Below are 17,041 nucleotides of genomic sequence, written 5' to 3' on the forward strand. Positions count from 1 at the left end.
TTGTCAGTCAAGTCCGGCAGGAGCTGAAAGGAGCATACTGATTAGAACAAAAATATTTTGGAAAACATTTAAGAAAGTTCTCATTTTCTATTACTTAGTTTTGTTGACCTTGAGGCAGTTGACATCTATTAGCCAAACTCTTTAGTTTTTACGTTGCAAATTCTCTAAATTTTCCTCATCCATATGCTTCCCCTTTTAAGTTCAAGTTGAGATTGAGAAAGTTATCTATGAAATCCATATCCTAAACTTAAATAAAGGCACTTATGGTGGTGGGAGAAAGAAATAGATTAAAGGTCCTGGCAGGGTATAAGCAGAGATGCGATCCAGCAGAGCCACACAGTCTCAAGCATGAAGAATAGCTACTTCTCTTTAACCATTCAGTTCTTGAATTAACCTGCACAAATTGAATCATCACCTCAGTACTGCACCATCTGAGACAGTTTTTAGGAACCAGCAAAGAATGATGTTTAAAGAAAGTAGAAAGCAGAAGAAGGTTGTTTATCCTCCTACATGAGCAAATAATATAAATGAGGGCAGCAGTGACTTTATAGAAATATAAAAAGAGTAGTTCCTTTTAATAATTTGAAATGCTGATATGATAATAAGATTTATAGAGCACTTTTTATACAGATGGTGTTGGCTGCTGCTGTAGTGACATCCACACCGGACTTTGGGGCAAGTGGTCTCGAGTTTGAATCCGAATATGTACATGCTTACAGATGAAGTAGTTCAAAGTGCTGTACAATGGGGTAAAGTGCAAATACAGAAATAATCATGAAAATAAAATACAAAAAGATGTTGGTTAAAAGCAATGTTAAATAGGTTTTGAGTTGGTGTTTAAAAGTGTCAACTGAGTCTGCATCCCTTATAGTTTTAAGTATTGATTTCTACAGTTCAGAAGTGTAGTTCAAAAAAAGCTGACTTGCCCAATATCTTTTGAGAGAAATTGTTTAAACTTAAGAGACCGGTGGAAGAAAACATGAGAGGTCAAGCAGAATTATAAAATGAAAATGATTCTGCGATGTGCTCTTGTCCCAAATCATTAAGAGCTTTAAAAACAAGTAAAGAACTTTTAAAATCAATTCTAAAAGATACAGTAAGCCAATGCAGAGAAGCTAGGATGGGAGTGATGTTCCCTCATCCTGGTTTTGGTTAAAAGTCTAGCAGTGACGTTCTGAATGAGTTGAAATTGATTTAGATTGCTTTAGAAGGCCAGTAAAAAGTGCATTGCAGAATTCAGGTTCATTTGTGAGTTTTTCAGCATTATTACATGACAGAAATGGATGTTCCTTTGCGATATTTATTAAATGTAGAAATGCTGCTCCGGTTACTTTCTTTATGTCAGAGGTGAACAAAGTGCAACTGGTGGGTCTGGATCTCCAGAGGACACTTGAAAGCCTACCACGTAAAGAATGGCTGCAAAGGAATACAAGAGTTTAAGGTTAATATGTGGATATCAGCATGGATAATATTGCTTAATGTCATTTCCTTTGCACAAGTGTAAAGGATAACAAAATAATTGTTAGAGATTAGCTAACTAACTGAAAATAGTGCCCAAGGTAAATGAACATTTTCAGATTGGCAGGTAGTAACAGGTGAGGTGCTATAGATGTCTGTGCTGTGGACTACATAAAAATACATTTATTGGTTACATAAAAGTACTGTAGGTAGGTTAGCATTTTGTGAAGTGGACAGAAAGAGCTTACAAAAGAGAAGTTGTATGAATGGCTAGGAAGCCAGCAGAAGGAATCTATACTGGGAAAACTTTGAAAATGAAAAAGCAAATTCCTATTCAAGTGGAATGAGAACAAAATAATTGATTGTAAAGTAATCTGAGGCACCTGGAGTGTGAAACAAGGGTTACAAGGTGGTACAGAAAATAATAGGAAGACTAATGGAAAGTTAGCCTACATTCCAAAGAGTGTGCATAAGAGTAAGGAAGATTCGATGAAACTTTGCAGAGCACCTGTTATAGTACTCTAGGTGTAATATGAACGGTTTTGCTGTTTTTAGAATGAAGCACGTGCATTAAAGCCCATGCAGTGGTTGCTTCCAAGATAAGGTGTTGATGTAATGATTAGCATATAGGAGGGAGATTGATAATCTGCCTGAGTGGTGCCACACCAACCTCTTACTCAGTGTCAGCAAGATCAAGGAGCTGATTATTGACTTCAGGAGGAGGAAACTGGAGGTCCATGAGCCAGACCTCACAGGGGATCAGAGATGGAGAGGGTCAGCAACTTTAAATTCCTCAGTGTTATCATTTCAGAGGGCCTGTCCTGGGTCCAGCATGTAAGTGCAATTATGAAGAAGGCATGGCAGTACCTCCAGTTAGGAGTTTGTGAAAATTCGGCATGACATCTACAAATTGGACAAACTTTTGTAGATGTGCAGTGGGGAGTATATTGACTGGTGGCATCACAGTCTGGTATGGGAACACCAATGCCCTTGAATGGAAAATCCCACAAAACACAGCCCAGTTCATCACGGGTAAAGCTCTCCCCACCATTGAGCACATCCACATGGAACATTGTTACAGAAAAGCAGCATCCATCATCAGGTACCCCCACCACCCATCCTTTCTTGTTCCATATCCTAATTCTCTATACCTTGCCAGATTAAACCTGCCAAGAGTACCAACAAGCTCCATGTGGGAATATTAGAAGACTGTTCAAGTGTAAACTCTCATATCATGTCCCTGAGATATGTCTTCCAATCTCCTCAATTCTTCAAGCATGTGTTTGTGTACACTATTCCTATAGTTTCAGGTGTGATACTTCTGGTAATCCAAAGATTGCTATCTTTTGAGGTTCTTAGTAAAATTTTTCACAGCATTCAAAAATCTTTCTTACAACTTGTGTATTTTGTATTACACAAAATCTGAATGCTCAGAATGTTCTGATGTCTCCCTGATGTAGGTATTATCTGTAAGGCTAAACTGTTGCACTGACAAAAAAAGCCTGTCTATTCCTAATGAGGCCCCAATAATTTGTTCCTTATTTTTTGCCCTGTACAATTGAGACGCTCTTCTCCTCAACTATTCTTGAATATCAATGATAGGAAATTACAAGTAGTGGTCCACTGCATTGTTAGGCTGGTCTTTCTTTTCTGTCAGTAGATCATCTACTCCATCTGTATATAGCCACTTAATTGTGTGACTTACTTGCAGTTTTTTTTATTGAGAAGGAACTGCAGAATTTATCTCAACTGTTTCTTATTTAAAGCAAGTCCAGAAAACAACTTTTTGTGCTAATTGTTTTGTCTCTATTACATTTTATCTGAGTGGACTTAGAGGTGATAGCCCAAAGTGGAGTCGATTAATACACATTAGCAAACATACTTCAGATTTGATAATACTTGTGCTCCAGGTCAAAGTCAGAGACATGGAATTGTAGATGATGAATGGGTTAAAACAATTCAATTATTTTAGTCAGGAGTTTTTTTTTATTAACCTTAAAAGCACATTCTTTTCACTGAGTGCAATTTAAAAAGTCCAAAAATCATTTCTCACTTTCTGGTGAAATGACTGTGATGACTTGAATGCAAAAAAGATGAGAGGAATGATAAAGTTCTTTGCAGTACAATCCTTCTTTGCACATTCTTTGTTTTATTAAGGAAAAGTCAAAATCGAAGAGCAATCTTGAATCAAAAGGTACAAAGGGGGATAAAGCTTTCCCACTGCTGCCTGTGTCTGACAACAGTTCTTCTCCCGTTCTCCTGGAGCTAAATGGTGAGTGTATGCTCAGACTCCTTTTATGTGAAGCTCTGAGGATCCTCTGAAGGTAATCTGTTTTATTTGCCTTTACATGCAATATTGATAATACTTGAAAGTTTAGATATAGTGTTGGTTGAAGATTTTTTTTTTATATAGTGATTCGTGCAGGGTCATTTCTGGGGGCTTTGAGAATGAGTGTGAGGCTCAACTTGGGATTTGATTTTGAGTTTCTTTCAGGTAAAGATACCGTTACGCCAGCTAAGATATTTTGTGCAAGTTTTTCCTCCAATATTAGTTCGAATAGAAAACGTATTTGTTTTTAAGTGTGTCACTTCAACTTTTATATAGTTAGTGCTAATTGGTGGAAAACTGTAAAACAGGTAATCATTTCATATTTTCATGAGTTTGAGGAATTTTTGTGCCCTTATTCCACATTCATAGCAACTACATTGTTCCAGCCCTTCTGTAAGGCAACACCAGATTACACAGGAAGCCCTGGTGTCAGCAGTCTACAAATTATGGAACTTGAACATGCCCTCTTGAAGAAAGAGGGCATGTCATTTCAAAAAAAAATGGAACCCTGAATTCTTTGAGTTTGGTAGTATATTGCTGTCTGTTCATAGAGCTGTCTGTTGATAGAAGAGCTTGGGAAATGTATTATTTATATAAATAGAAATGTAGGCTGTCTAACCTCTGAATCAACTGGTGCAATGATCTTTGTTATTCACTTATAACGAAATTGCAATATTTTGAAACTCTGTAAATCAACTCAGTGATGTTGACCTTGGATTAAACCCAAAGATATATTATTTTGCTCCTATTTAGATAGTGTAAATAAAGTGAAGGTGGACTTGTATTTGGCCATGTGGAGGGATAAAATTGATGTTTTGTCATCTACAGTTGACCAGAGGCATTTGTGCTATTCTCATTTCCATTATCTACCCCTTCCCAAAAACTTTTGAGAAAAATGACTTTGAAAATCAAGGTTGTCTATGTCACATCCTCTGAGCTGTCTACACAATGATCCATATTTGTGAAAGCAGCTCCAGAAATGAGTCCCTGTAGTGGACTCCTCCCTTAGTCCCGTTGGATAAAAACAGAATCAGAAACGGGTTTAATATCACTGGTATATGTTGTGAAGCTTGTTTTGCAGCAGAAGTAGAGTGCAATTTATAATAACAAACTGTAAATTACAATAAGAAATACAAGAATAACATTAAGTAGTGCAAAAAGAGAGCAAAAAATAGTGTAGTGTACATGAGTTCACTGCTGTGGGAACAAACTGAAAGATCTCATGGTGTTGGTCTTTGAAATAATGGACGATTTTATTAAAAACTGGTCCGCTCCAAAGGCCAGTCAAAGCTGATCTTCCTGAGCGTGAATTTGGTAGGGTTTTTACATTCTCAGTTGATGAGATTACCAGTAAAACCACACTTTGATAACAGAAAGAAGGCTTAATTAGGTAACATACTAGGTCCTGATTACAGAGCAGAATGATTGTCTACAGGTCCAATTTTCTATTAAAGTTCAAAGTACGTTTATTATCAAAGTATGTATACAACCTTGTGATTCATCTTGTAAGCAGCCACAAAACAAAGAAATGCAATTGAACCCATTTAAAGAAAAACCCTACACAACAAGACCATCAAATGCCCAATATGCAAAAAAAGAACAAATCGTGCAAACAATAAAACGTAAACCAATAACATTAACCACAGAGTCACAAAAGTGAGTCCTCAGCAATATTGCGATGGCTACAGCTACATAGTTCACGCTGAAAATGCTGTGATCAAATTGCTCAAATATTAAAACAGAAGTAAGCAAAAAGTACAAGGAGCATGACTGCAGAGTCCCCAAAGAGAATCTACAGCAGTGAAGTTTGTTCAGTGCTGACGTGAGCCTGTTCAGAAGCCCGATGGCTACTGAGTAACAACCACTCCCGAAACTGGTGCCAAGGGAGTCAAGACCCCTGCACATTCTGTCCACTGACAGCAGCAAGGGAGACCAGTCAAGCATGGACAGACGGCGCTGAACACCTGTTCATTTTCAGCTCATGTCCTTGACAGTTTTAATCTTGCTCGATGCTTTAATTGGCTCAAAGTAATGGAACTAGCCACTGGTCCATTACAACATTGGGTGCACACTATAACATAATTAACGAAACTCTTGAACCTTGGACATAATCACTGCTGCATTCCATGTCTCTTCTTCTAGACTTTGTCTGCAGTTCCCTGTTACCACATCAGCATAATTCACTCCTTTTTTATTAGTTACCAGCCTTCACAGTTCTTTCCCCTACAGTAATCGTCCATCCAGAAATCTGATGGCAAAGTTGAAGAAGCTATTCCTAAACTGCTGAGTGTGTGTCTTCAGGCACCTGTACCTCCTTGATGGTAGGAATGAGAAGAGGGCATGTCCTGGGTGATGGGGGTCCTTAATGATGGATGCTGCCTTTTTGAGGCATCGCCTTTTGAAGGTGTCCTTGATGCTGGGGAGGCTAGTGTCCATGATAGAGCTGACTGAGTTTGCAACTTTGCAGCTTTTTCCCATCCTATGCAGTGACCCCTTCATACCAGATAGTGTGCAGCCAGTTAAGAGTGCTCTCCACAATACACCTGTAACCATTTGCGAGTGTCTTTCTCGTATCAAGTCTCCTCAAACTCCTAATGAAATACTGTATAGTCACTGTTGTGCCTTCTTTGCTATTACATCAACATGTTGGGACCAGGATTGATCTTCAAAGATGTTGAGACCCAGGAACCTGTAATTACTCACCCTTTCCCTGCTGTACCCTCAAAGAGTACTGGTGTGTGTTCCCTCAACTTCCCCTTCTTGAAGTCCACGATCAGTTCCTTGGTCTTACTGCCATTGAGTGCGAGGCTTTTGTTGTGATGCCACTTAACCAGCTGATTGCTCTCACTTCTGTACACTTTCTTGTAACTATCTAGATTTGATGTGACACAACTATTGTTGTCAGAAGTTCATAGATGCTGCTTGAGCTGTGCCTAGTGATCTGTAATCAATAAACAACAGCCTGATGAGGGTATTGCTATTGTCCAGGTGATCCAAGGCCAAATGGAGAGCCAGTGAGACTGCATCCACTGTAGACCTATTCTGGCAATAAGCAAATTGCGGCAAGTCAGGGTTATTACTTAGGCATGAATTGATTCTGGCCAAGACCAACCTCTCAAAGCACTTCACCACAGTCGATGTGAGTGCAGCTGGACGATAGTTGTCGAGGAAGGTCACCCATTTCTTCTTGGGCTTCAGGTATGATTGTCGCCCTTTTGAAGCAGGTGGGAAGCTCTCAGACTGTAACAGTGAGAGATTGAAGATGTTTGTGAGCACTCCTGCTAGTTGGTTGGCACAGATTTTGACTGCTATACCAGGGCCTGATGCCTTGCAAGGGTTTATCCTCTTGAAAGCTGTTCTGATGTCGGCCTCTGAGACATAGATCATAGGGTCACTGGATGGTGCAGGAACTTGTATAGATGTAGTTTTAGGCACTCAAAGCGAGCATAAAAGATGTTGAACTCATCTGGGAAGTGAAGCAACACAGCCATTTATGATGTTAATGTTTACCTTGACTGAAAACCCTGGCAGAGCTGATGTGCATCCAATTCTGTCTCTTAACTTCAATCAGAATTGTTTTTTTTTGCTCTTAAAATAGCACTCATAGATCGTACCAGGAGTTGTATAGTTCTGGATCACTGGTGCTGAATACCACAGATCTAACACTCAGCAGATGACTAAAATCTTCTGGTTCATCCACTGCTTTTGGTTTGGATATGTCCAGAATGCTCATGAAGGCATACACTCATCCACACAAGTCTTGATGAATTTGATGTAGAGTGGTATATTTATTCAGATCCAAAGATGAATTCCTGAATATTGTCCAGTATACCAACTCAAAGCAGTCCTGTAAGTGCTCCTTCATCTCTCTTGACCATATCTTCTTGATCGTCACAACTGGTACTGCGGTCTTTAGTCTCTGCCTGTATGCAACAAGTAGAAGTACAGCCATGTGATTGGACTTTCCAAGGTGCGGCTGTGGGGTGGCACGGAAAGTGTTCTTCGTGGTGGTATAACAGTGGCCAAGTATGTTGGCTCCTCTGGTTCTATAGGTGATATATTGGTGATAGTTGTTTAAAGATTCCTTCAAGCTGGCCTGGAAAACTCCCCGCAGTGATAGGGACGGCATCAGGGAGCAGTGTTTCGTGACTGCTGACATGGTGCTCAGCTCCTCCAGTGCCTGCCTGACGTTGGCTAGAGGTGGAATGTACACCACTACCAGGATGATGCCAGAAAACTCCCTTACAGATAAAACCGACGACATTTGACCACTTGCTGTTCCAGGTTGGGTGAGCAGGATTGGGACTAAATCACTGTGTCTGTGCACCATGATGAGTTAATCATGAAGTATATTCCACCTTCTCTATCTTTGATAGACTCAACTGTCCTGTTTTTGCAGTGGAGGATGAAACCCTCGGGCTGCAGTGCTGCATCTGAAATGGCAGGCCTGAGCCATGTTTCCATGAAGCGAAGTACACAGCAGTCCCTCTGCTCCTGCAATCTTGCTCTGACACCTTCAGTTTTATTTTTCAGAGACTACATTTGCCAGCAGGATAGTCAAGTGGGGGTGGTGGTGGTGGGTGGGGGTGGAATGTGGCGAGAGTGAAGTGTGGTCTAAAGCCCTGTGTTTCAATTGTATCTGCATACAGACTTGGCATTCATGTTTCTGTTTTCTTAAAGGGAATTGTACAAGCGACTTGAGTCTGCTGACTGGGATCCACCCATTTTGAGGATTGATTGAATTTTTTTAAGTTTCTTAAAACAATGTTGCTTACCGAAGTGATTGTGGATTTCTCCTGTAGTAGTTCTAAATGGGAGTATTAGATTCCTATTGGAACTGCACTCAAAGAGCCACCATTTATCGGCACCATCTTGAAAAAGATCAACAAGATTCAACAAGAGCAAAGCAATCCAACGGGTCCCAAGTTTAATTTCCAATGTATCTTCAATGCCTAATCTGAAATTTCAACTTCTGGTCTATGGAAGGAAAAATAGTTTAGCTAAAAGAGAATAGAATTAGGATTTTTGTTTATACCTTATAAATTAAATTGCAGGCATATGCTATTTAAGTTTGTGTGCTAAATGGTCATTGCCATCAGTAGAGCACATTGGGCTCGTATACAGCAGATGTTAGTGCTTCTGTGGAGCAGGGAGAGAAGCTGGGGAAGGATAAAAATACTTGTTGATGGCACTAATTGGGAAATGTGGTACTTCTGGGCTGTTTTGCTAGCTTTGATCATTTTCACTTGGTTTTATGTCTTTTCCTACTTTTTCCAGATGAGACAAGTAATCAGAGTTCCCTGTCAGATGCTTACCCAGTAAAAGTGGACAGCAGTACAAACTCCAGCCCCAGCCCAGAGCAAAGTGAGCCTGTCAGCCCAACGCTTCTCTCTGACTTTAAAGCAGATGACTCTCAGCCTCCCATGCTTGGGCAGGAAATTATGGAAGGTATGAAGAGCTTTAGGAATTGTTCTTGTATGATAAGTCTGAAAAGGGGCTATGACAGTTGCCTGATTAAAAATTGTGTGATGCATTTTGATGTTAGACTTTATACAACCATGTTATTGATCATGCCATGGTGTCGAAGGGCTAAGTTGATATAAGTCTGTACAAGAATGGGGCTCCATGAAGGTTTAAAAGTGCCCTGCCAGAAACAAATGTGTAGGTCACTTAATGCTGTGGTGACCATTTAATCCTGTACCCATGTGGCACAAATGAGTTTTCTTTTATCTTACAAGCTGTTTGTAACAATGGTTGCCTAAAACGTGAAATCATGTGTAGTTCAGTCTTATTTCTAAGTTGGAGGCCTTGCTTAAGACAATATCTATTATCCTTCCTTCATTTATCCTTTTGATTACCTCTTCAAAGAACTCTAAAAGAATTGTCAAATACAATTTCCCATATGCAAAGCCATTCTGACTCCTCATAATAGGCTCTGTCTATTTAAATGCTAGTAGGTCCTGTCTCTCAAAATACCCCCCCCCCCCCCCCCACCATTGATGTTAGGTTAACCAGCCGCAGTTTCCACGCCTGTCATTGCTAAAGAATGATAGCCACCTCAGTCTTTGCAAACTTCACCAATGGCCAAAGATGTAGTAAATATCTCTGTAAGGTCCTCTGCATCTTCCAAGATGTATTCGGCCTGGCCCTAGGGTACTCATCCACCTTAATGTGCTGCAAGTCAGTAAATACCTCCTCCTTGGTAAAATAAATATTCTCCACTTGTTCCCTCATCTCTTGCATAGCTATAATTTTCTGCTCAGAAAACACTGAGGAGAAATATTCATCAAGTATCCATGCATCTCTTGCAGCCTGAGACATAAGTGTCCTTGCTGGTCTCCATGGAGACCTATTCCCTCCCTTTCTCACTATTTATTCTTGTATATCTATAGAATGTCTTGGGACTTTCCATAACTTTACATGTCAGATGCACCTCCTACTCTTTGTCGTCCTGATTTCATGTGATCCTCTTCTGCAATGCAAGGTTACGTAGTGCCATACAAACTAGAGCCTTGTCATTTTAGCTTCATATTATGTTTGCTGTTATCTTGCAGTTTCCCTGCGAAACACTTGCGCACTGGTATAGTAACGTTAATGGTGGGTGGTTTGCCGTTCCTCACATTTGAACAATGTCTGGAGCTAAAAGATGATGTAGTGATTTCTTGGGAGAGGTGCTGGGTATATTTGGTGTATGGAACTATTCTCTATTTCGTGTTGATATTTTAGTAGAAGAGAGTAATAATTGTTCTCAGATTCTCCATGTAGGTAATTGTTGTAGAGCTAATTTTAACACTACAGCTCTTTCACAGTTTGCAGTTTTAATTTCCACTGGAAAATACTACCTTTCAATGGAGTACAATTTCCATCAGTGAAGCAGGACTCCGTGAGAGGAACGTCTTAACAGTCACTCTGAATAAATATTATTTGTTCTGTTCCAATGAAGATCAGCTAATCTGGCATAGGCTGTGTTTGGAGTTATTTCACGGTGAATTAATTACTGTTTTGCAATTAGTGATGAGAGCTTTGGCTGACTATCCTTCCTTCCTTTCTATCTATTCCTTCAGTTGAAACTGGCAATTTCTGTCCAAACAAAGATAATGGTAATTTTCAAGCTAAGCATGGCTTCCATTTATTAAAATATTTAAATTTTTTAGTAGTCTTTAAATGTTTTGTATAATGCTGTTTTGAAGGCCATTGGCAGTTTTAATTTCCAAGTTATGTTGGTCAAGACTTGCACTGTTCCCTTGCTTCTATTAATGGCTCTACTATTTACTTCTGTTCTGCAGCAAGCAGACAGTGTGGTTAAAGCAGTTATAATTTCTTAATTCTCTCTCACAGAACCTTCCCTTCCTTCCTCAGAAGTAGGAGATGATCCCCCAATGCTCACAAAGGAAGAACTGGTTCCATTGCAGCCTCAGGTAAGCCAGGAAGACACTGGACACATTCAGGGAAGACTAAGCTTCTATGTTCACTTTTTAATTAAAATAAAATACTTGTTTAAATTGAGTACCAAATTGCATTTGAACCTTTGATTGAAGGTTGTCTGATAGGTTATTTGACTCAAGTTGGACACATTAAAGGTCAAAATACACAGAACTCTAGAGAAACACAGACTACTGGATGAAGGCAGGGCTTCAGTCTTTATGCATGCTTATCCCTGTTTAAGTAAGCCCTAATGGATAGAACTTAAGTATTGACAGAATTTGTCAATGAAATTATATTTCCTATATAATTTGTTCTGAGAGCTTTGGCTAGCATTAATTCTTTCACTGATTAAAAGAAGCAGCAAATTATAGGGTAGTTTTTAAATGGTTAGCTTCAAAGTTACTTCCTTGGGCATGGCCAGGGCGATAAAGAGCCACAGAGCAGAGATATGTTTGGCTTCGTTCTTCGCCTTGGATAGTTGGAGCTAATGTTGACCTCATCTTGGGAAGGCAGAGTTAAGTGTCTACAGCTTCTGCTGAAAGCAAACATTGACTTTTTGACTGCATATCCTGCACGTATTGTGTCTAGAATAATTTTTTTTTCCGGCAAGATGACAGTGTGCTTGGTTGCAGTGCCCTTTCCGGGTCTAACAAAAGGTGCAAATATTTATCTTAAATGGGTTTTTTTTGTGATCACAAGACCCTGGTAGACATTGGTAATACAAAATACTGCAAGTAAAGTTCATTGGCGAGACTGACAGCGGAGGAGGTGCATGGCCTTGGTTGCTGTGTGGTGCAGGCTCTCCTGTTGCAGCCACTCAAGGAAGGAGGCGCAAAGGCAGTTTGGGAGAAAACAGAGATGTGATGAGCAAGCTGGGTTGGGCGCTGGCCTTTCCATTGGTGGTGCTGCTGCTCTCCAGTGTTCGCTCCCTGAAAGACAAGCTGGATTACCTTCATCTGTGGCTGCAGGAGAAGAAGAACTCCTATGTGCTTATTCTCCAGGACAATATCCCAAGACAGTTATGCCACTCAGGGAAAGTTTCAGTTCTACAACCCCCATTGGAATTAGAAAGGCAGAAATCAAATTTAGTTTTGAAAAACAATCCCTTCAAAATGCTGAGATGGTATGGGAATGTGTCTGATGAATCCAAGACTAGAAACGTCCTGCAGATGCTGTCTTGCAAAGTGTTTCCAGCACTTTCCATTTTCATTTTAGATTCCTAGAGTCTGCTGCTTTCTGATTTTTCATTACAATTGTTGTTTTCAATTTTAATTATGCAGGAAGGCTAAAATACGGTTATGTTTTAATATTTTAAAAATCATTTAAATTGAAGGTTGAGCCAGTAACTTCCAGATTATGGAGAGGTAGAGTGTTGGAGGCTGCTTATGGATGAAATGTTAATTCTATTTGTATCTTAAATCCAAATATTGTTAATTGACTTAAGACAGGCTTTCCAAAAGTTCTTGTTGAATTTCCTCATCAACTTCTGTGCTTGATACTAGGTTGTGGAAGAGGAGGATGACGAATATTCAGGGGCACCACCACTGAAGAGGGTTTGCACCGGACAGAATGTTGTGACTCAACCAGTGACTGAGAGCTAACCCAGAATCAAGACTGGCATTCCCATGGTACCTGCTGACTTGCCATCACTGACTGACTTAAAAGAATGTGATATTTATTTTCTACTTTTGATGAATTGTGATGCTTGTGACTTAAGTGTCTGAATTGAAAATGTTTCTGTATTGCAGGGTGATGTCTCTTTTGTTAGCAGGAATGGGTGTGATCTGTGGCTCCACTGGGCCTTCCTAGTTGAAGAGACTTTTATATTGATAGTGTCAAAAGTAGCACTAATACAAAGGAAGTGTCTCATTCACCTCTTTAATGGGCCCAGCTCAGCCTTTTCCGTGGACAAGAGTACCCACTGGAAGAAAAGATGGGACTCTGTATTGACCCTCACCGGGAACCAGCTGCAGACTGGTACAGTACATAAAGATGGACTGAAGATCCCTCTCTCTGCTTGGGGGCTGCTTTTCTGGGGTCTCAGCATCAATATGAAAGTGCCTTGATACTGAAGTGCCTCTAAATCTTCGCCATTGTTTGTGAGATGACTGAAGATGGATTTGTGCGGTTGATTGTTAACTATAAATAAAAATGCAGTCTTCATCCTTGTTTTACCCATGGTATAAAATTGGACATGCATTTGCATTCAAGGAAGTACGACAGCATGCAGTTTCAAAAATAAATGCTATTGAATTTGTTACTGATTTTTTTAAATGTATTCCAGTGGCTCATGATTTTGCTGAATTTATATGATGGAAAATGCATTTCAAAATCTTTTAAGTTGGTGTGGGTACCTATTGGATTAGTTTCAATGATACTGAACTAATTTTAAGTACCCGTTAAACTGGACTTGCATTTCCTTTGGAGAGAGCCTACAGGTGATTTAGTTTATTTTCATGAAAGGAGAATTTAATCTTTTCTGTTTGTTCTTGTTAACATTTATTGCTACATGTACATTTGGGTCAGATAATGTATGGCATACCAGCTAGAGTTTTTGCTGATAACTGTGCATATGTGTGGATAGTTTAACAGGGTTGTGTTGGCAATTCAGATTCTCCATATTTGACTGATGTGTTGATACTGATCCGCTCAGGCTTGCATAGCCAGCGTTGACCAATTAAAGAGTTGGTACAAAATATTGGAATCCCAACCTCCCTCATCAATATAGATAATATCTGAATCAATCTGCAAGCTGGCTTTTGAAGCTGATTTTATTTAAAATGGAACAGTTCCTAATGGAATCAAAATTAGATTAAATCCTATATCAACCAGTTTAGGAAAAATGAACAACCTAGTAGCTGTGTGGAGATTTCATGGACATAGCCATGATTCCAGTATATTATGCTGGTAATCATATCTTGGCATTTAAGAATTTTAAAAATTCATTACTTATCCATTATTAGCGGGGTATGGCCAGTGCATGAGTATTTTGCTGAAGCACATCAAGTTCATAAACGTAGGATGATTACTTGACTGTGTAGCAGAGGAATATTTGAATTCTTGATCCTATCACAGATCCCTGGAGAGTTGATGTCTGGAATCAAGAAAGTTGCAAAATAAGACTTCATACTGTATTCAGCCCCATTATGAGTTCTTCACTGGATGATTTTCTATGTAGTTATTGATTCTTTTAACATGAGAGTAAGAAAGTCATTTCTAAAAACAAAATGCAGAAAATACTTGGCAAGTCAGGCAGTCATGCGAAAAGAGATACAGTTAACATTTCAGATTAATGACCATCCTGATGTTCATTGTAACATCTTTGTATTGCCTATTTTAATAACATGATATTGATTTCCCAAATTCCTGCCCTTTCTAATAGAGGCTTCTTCTTTGGGTAGTGGTCTTGTCAAAACAATGCAGTTGGGAAACTACATAAAAATGCATGTCTTCATGGTATTTCTCCTGTCATTTTCTGCATCAAGCCCCATATCTGGTACGTTCATTTAACCCAGGTAGCAGTATTTTAATTCTGAGTTGTTGTTGTACTTTCTATTTTAAACCATTTGTTTTGCATCAGATCTCTATTTTGATTGCTCAACCCGTCTGCAAAGATTTTCACATTGTCTCTCAACTGGGATACAATTTATCACTTTGAGAAAAGTGAATAATAATTCATTTCCATTTCTGCTCAATTAAAAAGAAAATCAGGTTAGATTATTATTTTCTTTTTGACTGATTGAAAGTTAAAATCACTCCATTGCCAGAAGCCTATCTGTTTTGTTTTTAAGGTCTTCTTTATTGTCTGCTTCAGTATCTTGTCCTTGTATTTAATTTCACATTTGCATAGCTTTGTGATGATGTTTCACCTGCCATTGCTTCTCATTTCTTACTTCCCATTTTTTTAAAGTTTGTGTTCACAGTGTGCTTCATTAGTTAATTATACCATCTCAACTTAAAGTATTAAATATTTAATATGAAAAATATGGATCTTTTAAATTTTTTTGGTGTTCGCCCCCGTGCAGTTTCAATATTACTTGCCACTCAGAATAGCAGATCTTTTAACCAATTGGTTATCTTTTAGAATCTATGAAGATGAGAGAGCTCCTAGTTACAGTATGAACACCTTCCTTATTTTTCATGGTAGTGTAGCCAGGACAATGTGAAAAATGTTCATATTTTGAATTTTCTGATGAAAATGCATAGATATATTTTTGAATATAAGATTAAATAGACTAATCAATTTGTATGTTGAGTTTCTTTCTTTGTAATTCCACTTAATTTGCTGAAATGCATAGAATATTATGCAATGGAGCAGAATCCAGTATTTCAGAGCATTCAGACATTGATCATAAAAATATTTGAAGGGCAACAGTTGATGTTTTTCAGAGAGCATAATGAGTCATTCTTTGTTTGGTGACGCAAATTTCTCAATTTGTAACTCAGTAATTTCTTTTAACTAATATCTGACAACATCTAAATAAGGAATTTTATGTGTGCGTACAAATCCTTGATCCTTATTAGAGCAGTGGAACAGTAAAGATTGCTTAAAATCTATACACGTGCATTGTTGTTGATTAATTCATGACTCTCTAAACAATAATTGTTTAAAGTCTTTTTTTTAAAGGCATTTATTTAGAAAATCTTCCATTAGCTTTAATACAAATATTATTTCTGATGTTTAGTACCTACTAAGTTTCACCATTCAATACAGATACTTTTTAATAAGTTATCCCATTTCAGTTGTGTGACATTCCAAAGAAGTATGATTTGAAGGGTGTGTATGGATCAGAACACTGTGGCTGCAGTCTTGGCATACAGCACTTCACACACAGGGAACACTGAACAAATGACAGCTTTGATTACATTGTGCAACCCCAAACCTGAACACTAGATATCATTTGTTTGCTTTAAGATAATGTTTTCATTTTTTTTTTCAATTCTTTAAATTTTTGAAAAGCTGAGCACCAACCTTGGTGATCGGTACAAACAGATAGCATATTTTTTTTTACATATTAATATATTGCCACTTTCGTACTTTGGGTTTTGGGGTAAGCACCATGAAATTTCAATTCTGATATTTACAGGGGCACTGCAGCATGGGTGCTGATCCTCTCTTGTTGGCTTTACTATGTTAATGATTGTAAAATCTGCCTTTTGTTCATGAAAATACACAAGCAAACAGTGAAAATCACTGGTATTTGCCTCAGTGATGAAGCAGTAATGTCAAAAAAATTTCATATTTCAAAGGTTAAGTGTTGCCTTTCAAATTGTAAAACAATTATTTAGAGGATTGTTATTCAAAATGCTTGTGAAAATAAAGTGGAATGAATTTAAAAAATTGTTGTCTTTTTATACTGTGGCAAATTCACAGCACCTCTTCCCTGTTTCCCTCCTCCAACTGTCAGAAGGTATAGACAAGGTTAATATAATGTGCTGCCATTTTAAATAAAATAGATTAATGATTAAGGGAGTTGTGGAATAAACAACAGCTAGCTACAAAACACACTAGATAGAGGATTAAAATAGCTATTTGAACTTGCGAAATGGCAATTTGTATTCCACAGGGACCTCTTATTTATAGGTTTACAGCTAATTGTGAAGATTATAATTAACACTGAAGATTGTGGCAATGTTTCAAAACATTTCCATTTTACTGGGTGTTGATGGTAAAGCCTTCTCTATTGTGAATTCTTAATTGCCATTCCATCCCTTCTGATATTAAGGTTATATGGAGTGAATTGTCTTTTATGTCTATCAGGTGAGAAAGTCAAAATGGATGAGCCATTTCTGGTTGAAGATATTTCTGAATGTTTCACGGATATTTTT

At 38.4% G+C, this 17,041-nt stretch overlaps 1 protein-coding gene across 3 annotated transcripts in view; it reads left to right on the forward strand.

The window, feature by feature from the left end:
* Positions 1-16,553, forward strand: part of LOC140731811 (B-cell CLL/lymphoma 7 protein family member B-like) — a 42,300-nt gene extending 25,747 nt beyond the window's left edge. The window contains exons 4-8 of one of the 3 annotated variants that reach the window (XM_073053641.1): positions 3,616-3,730; positions 9,065-9,235; positions 11,126-11,205; positions 12,715-12,840; positions 12,961-16,553. In XM_073053641.1, the coding sequence (XP_072909742.1) occupies positions 3,616-3,730; positions 9,065-9,235; positions 11,126-11,205; positions 12,715-12,813 (465 nt within the window). In that variant the 3' untranslated portion in view covers positions 12,814-12,840; positions 12,961-16,553. Of the gene's footprint in view, positions 1-3,615; positions 3,731-9,064; positions 9,236-11,125; positions 11,206-12,714 lie in introns of all 3 variants that reach the window. The other 2 variants (XM_073053640.1, XM_073053643.1) reach the window with 2 other exon arrangements.
* The last annotated feature ends 488 nt before the right edge of the window (positions 16,554-17,041 follow it).

Source organism: Hemitrygon akajei, chromosome 8 (genome assembly GCF_048418815.1).
Source record: "Hemitrygon akajei chromosome 8, sHemAka1.3, whole genome shotgun sequence".
Classification (NCBI taxonomy): Eukaryota; Metazoa; Chordata; class Chondrichthyes; order Myliobatiformes; family Dasyatidae; genus Hemitrygon; species Hemitrygon akajei.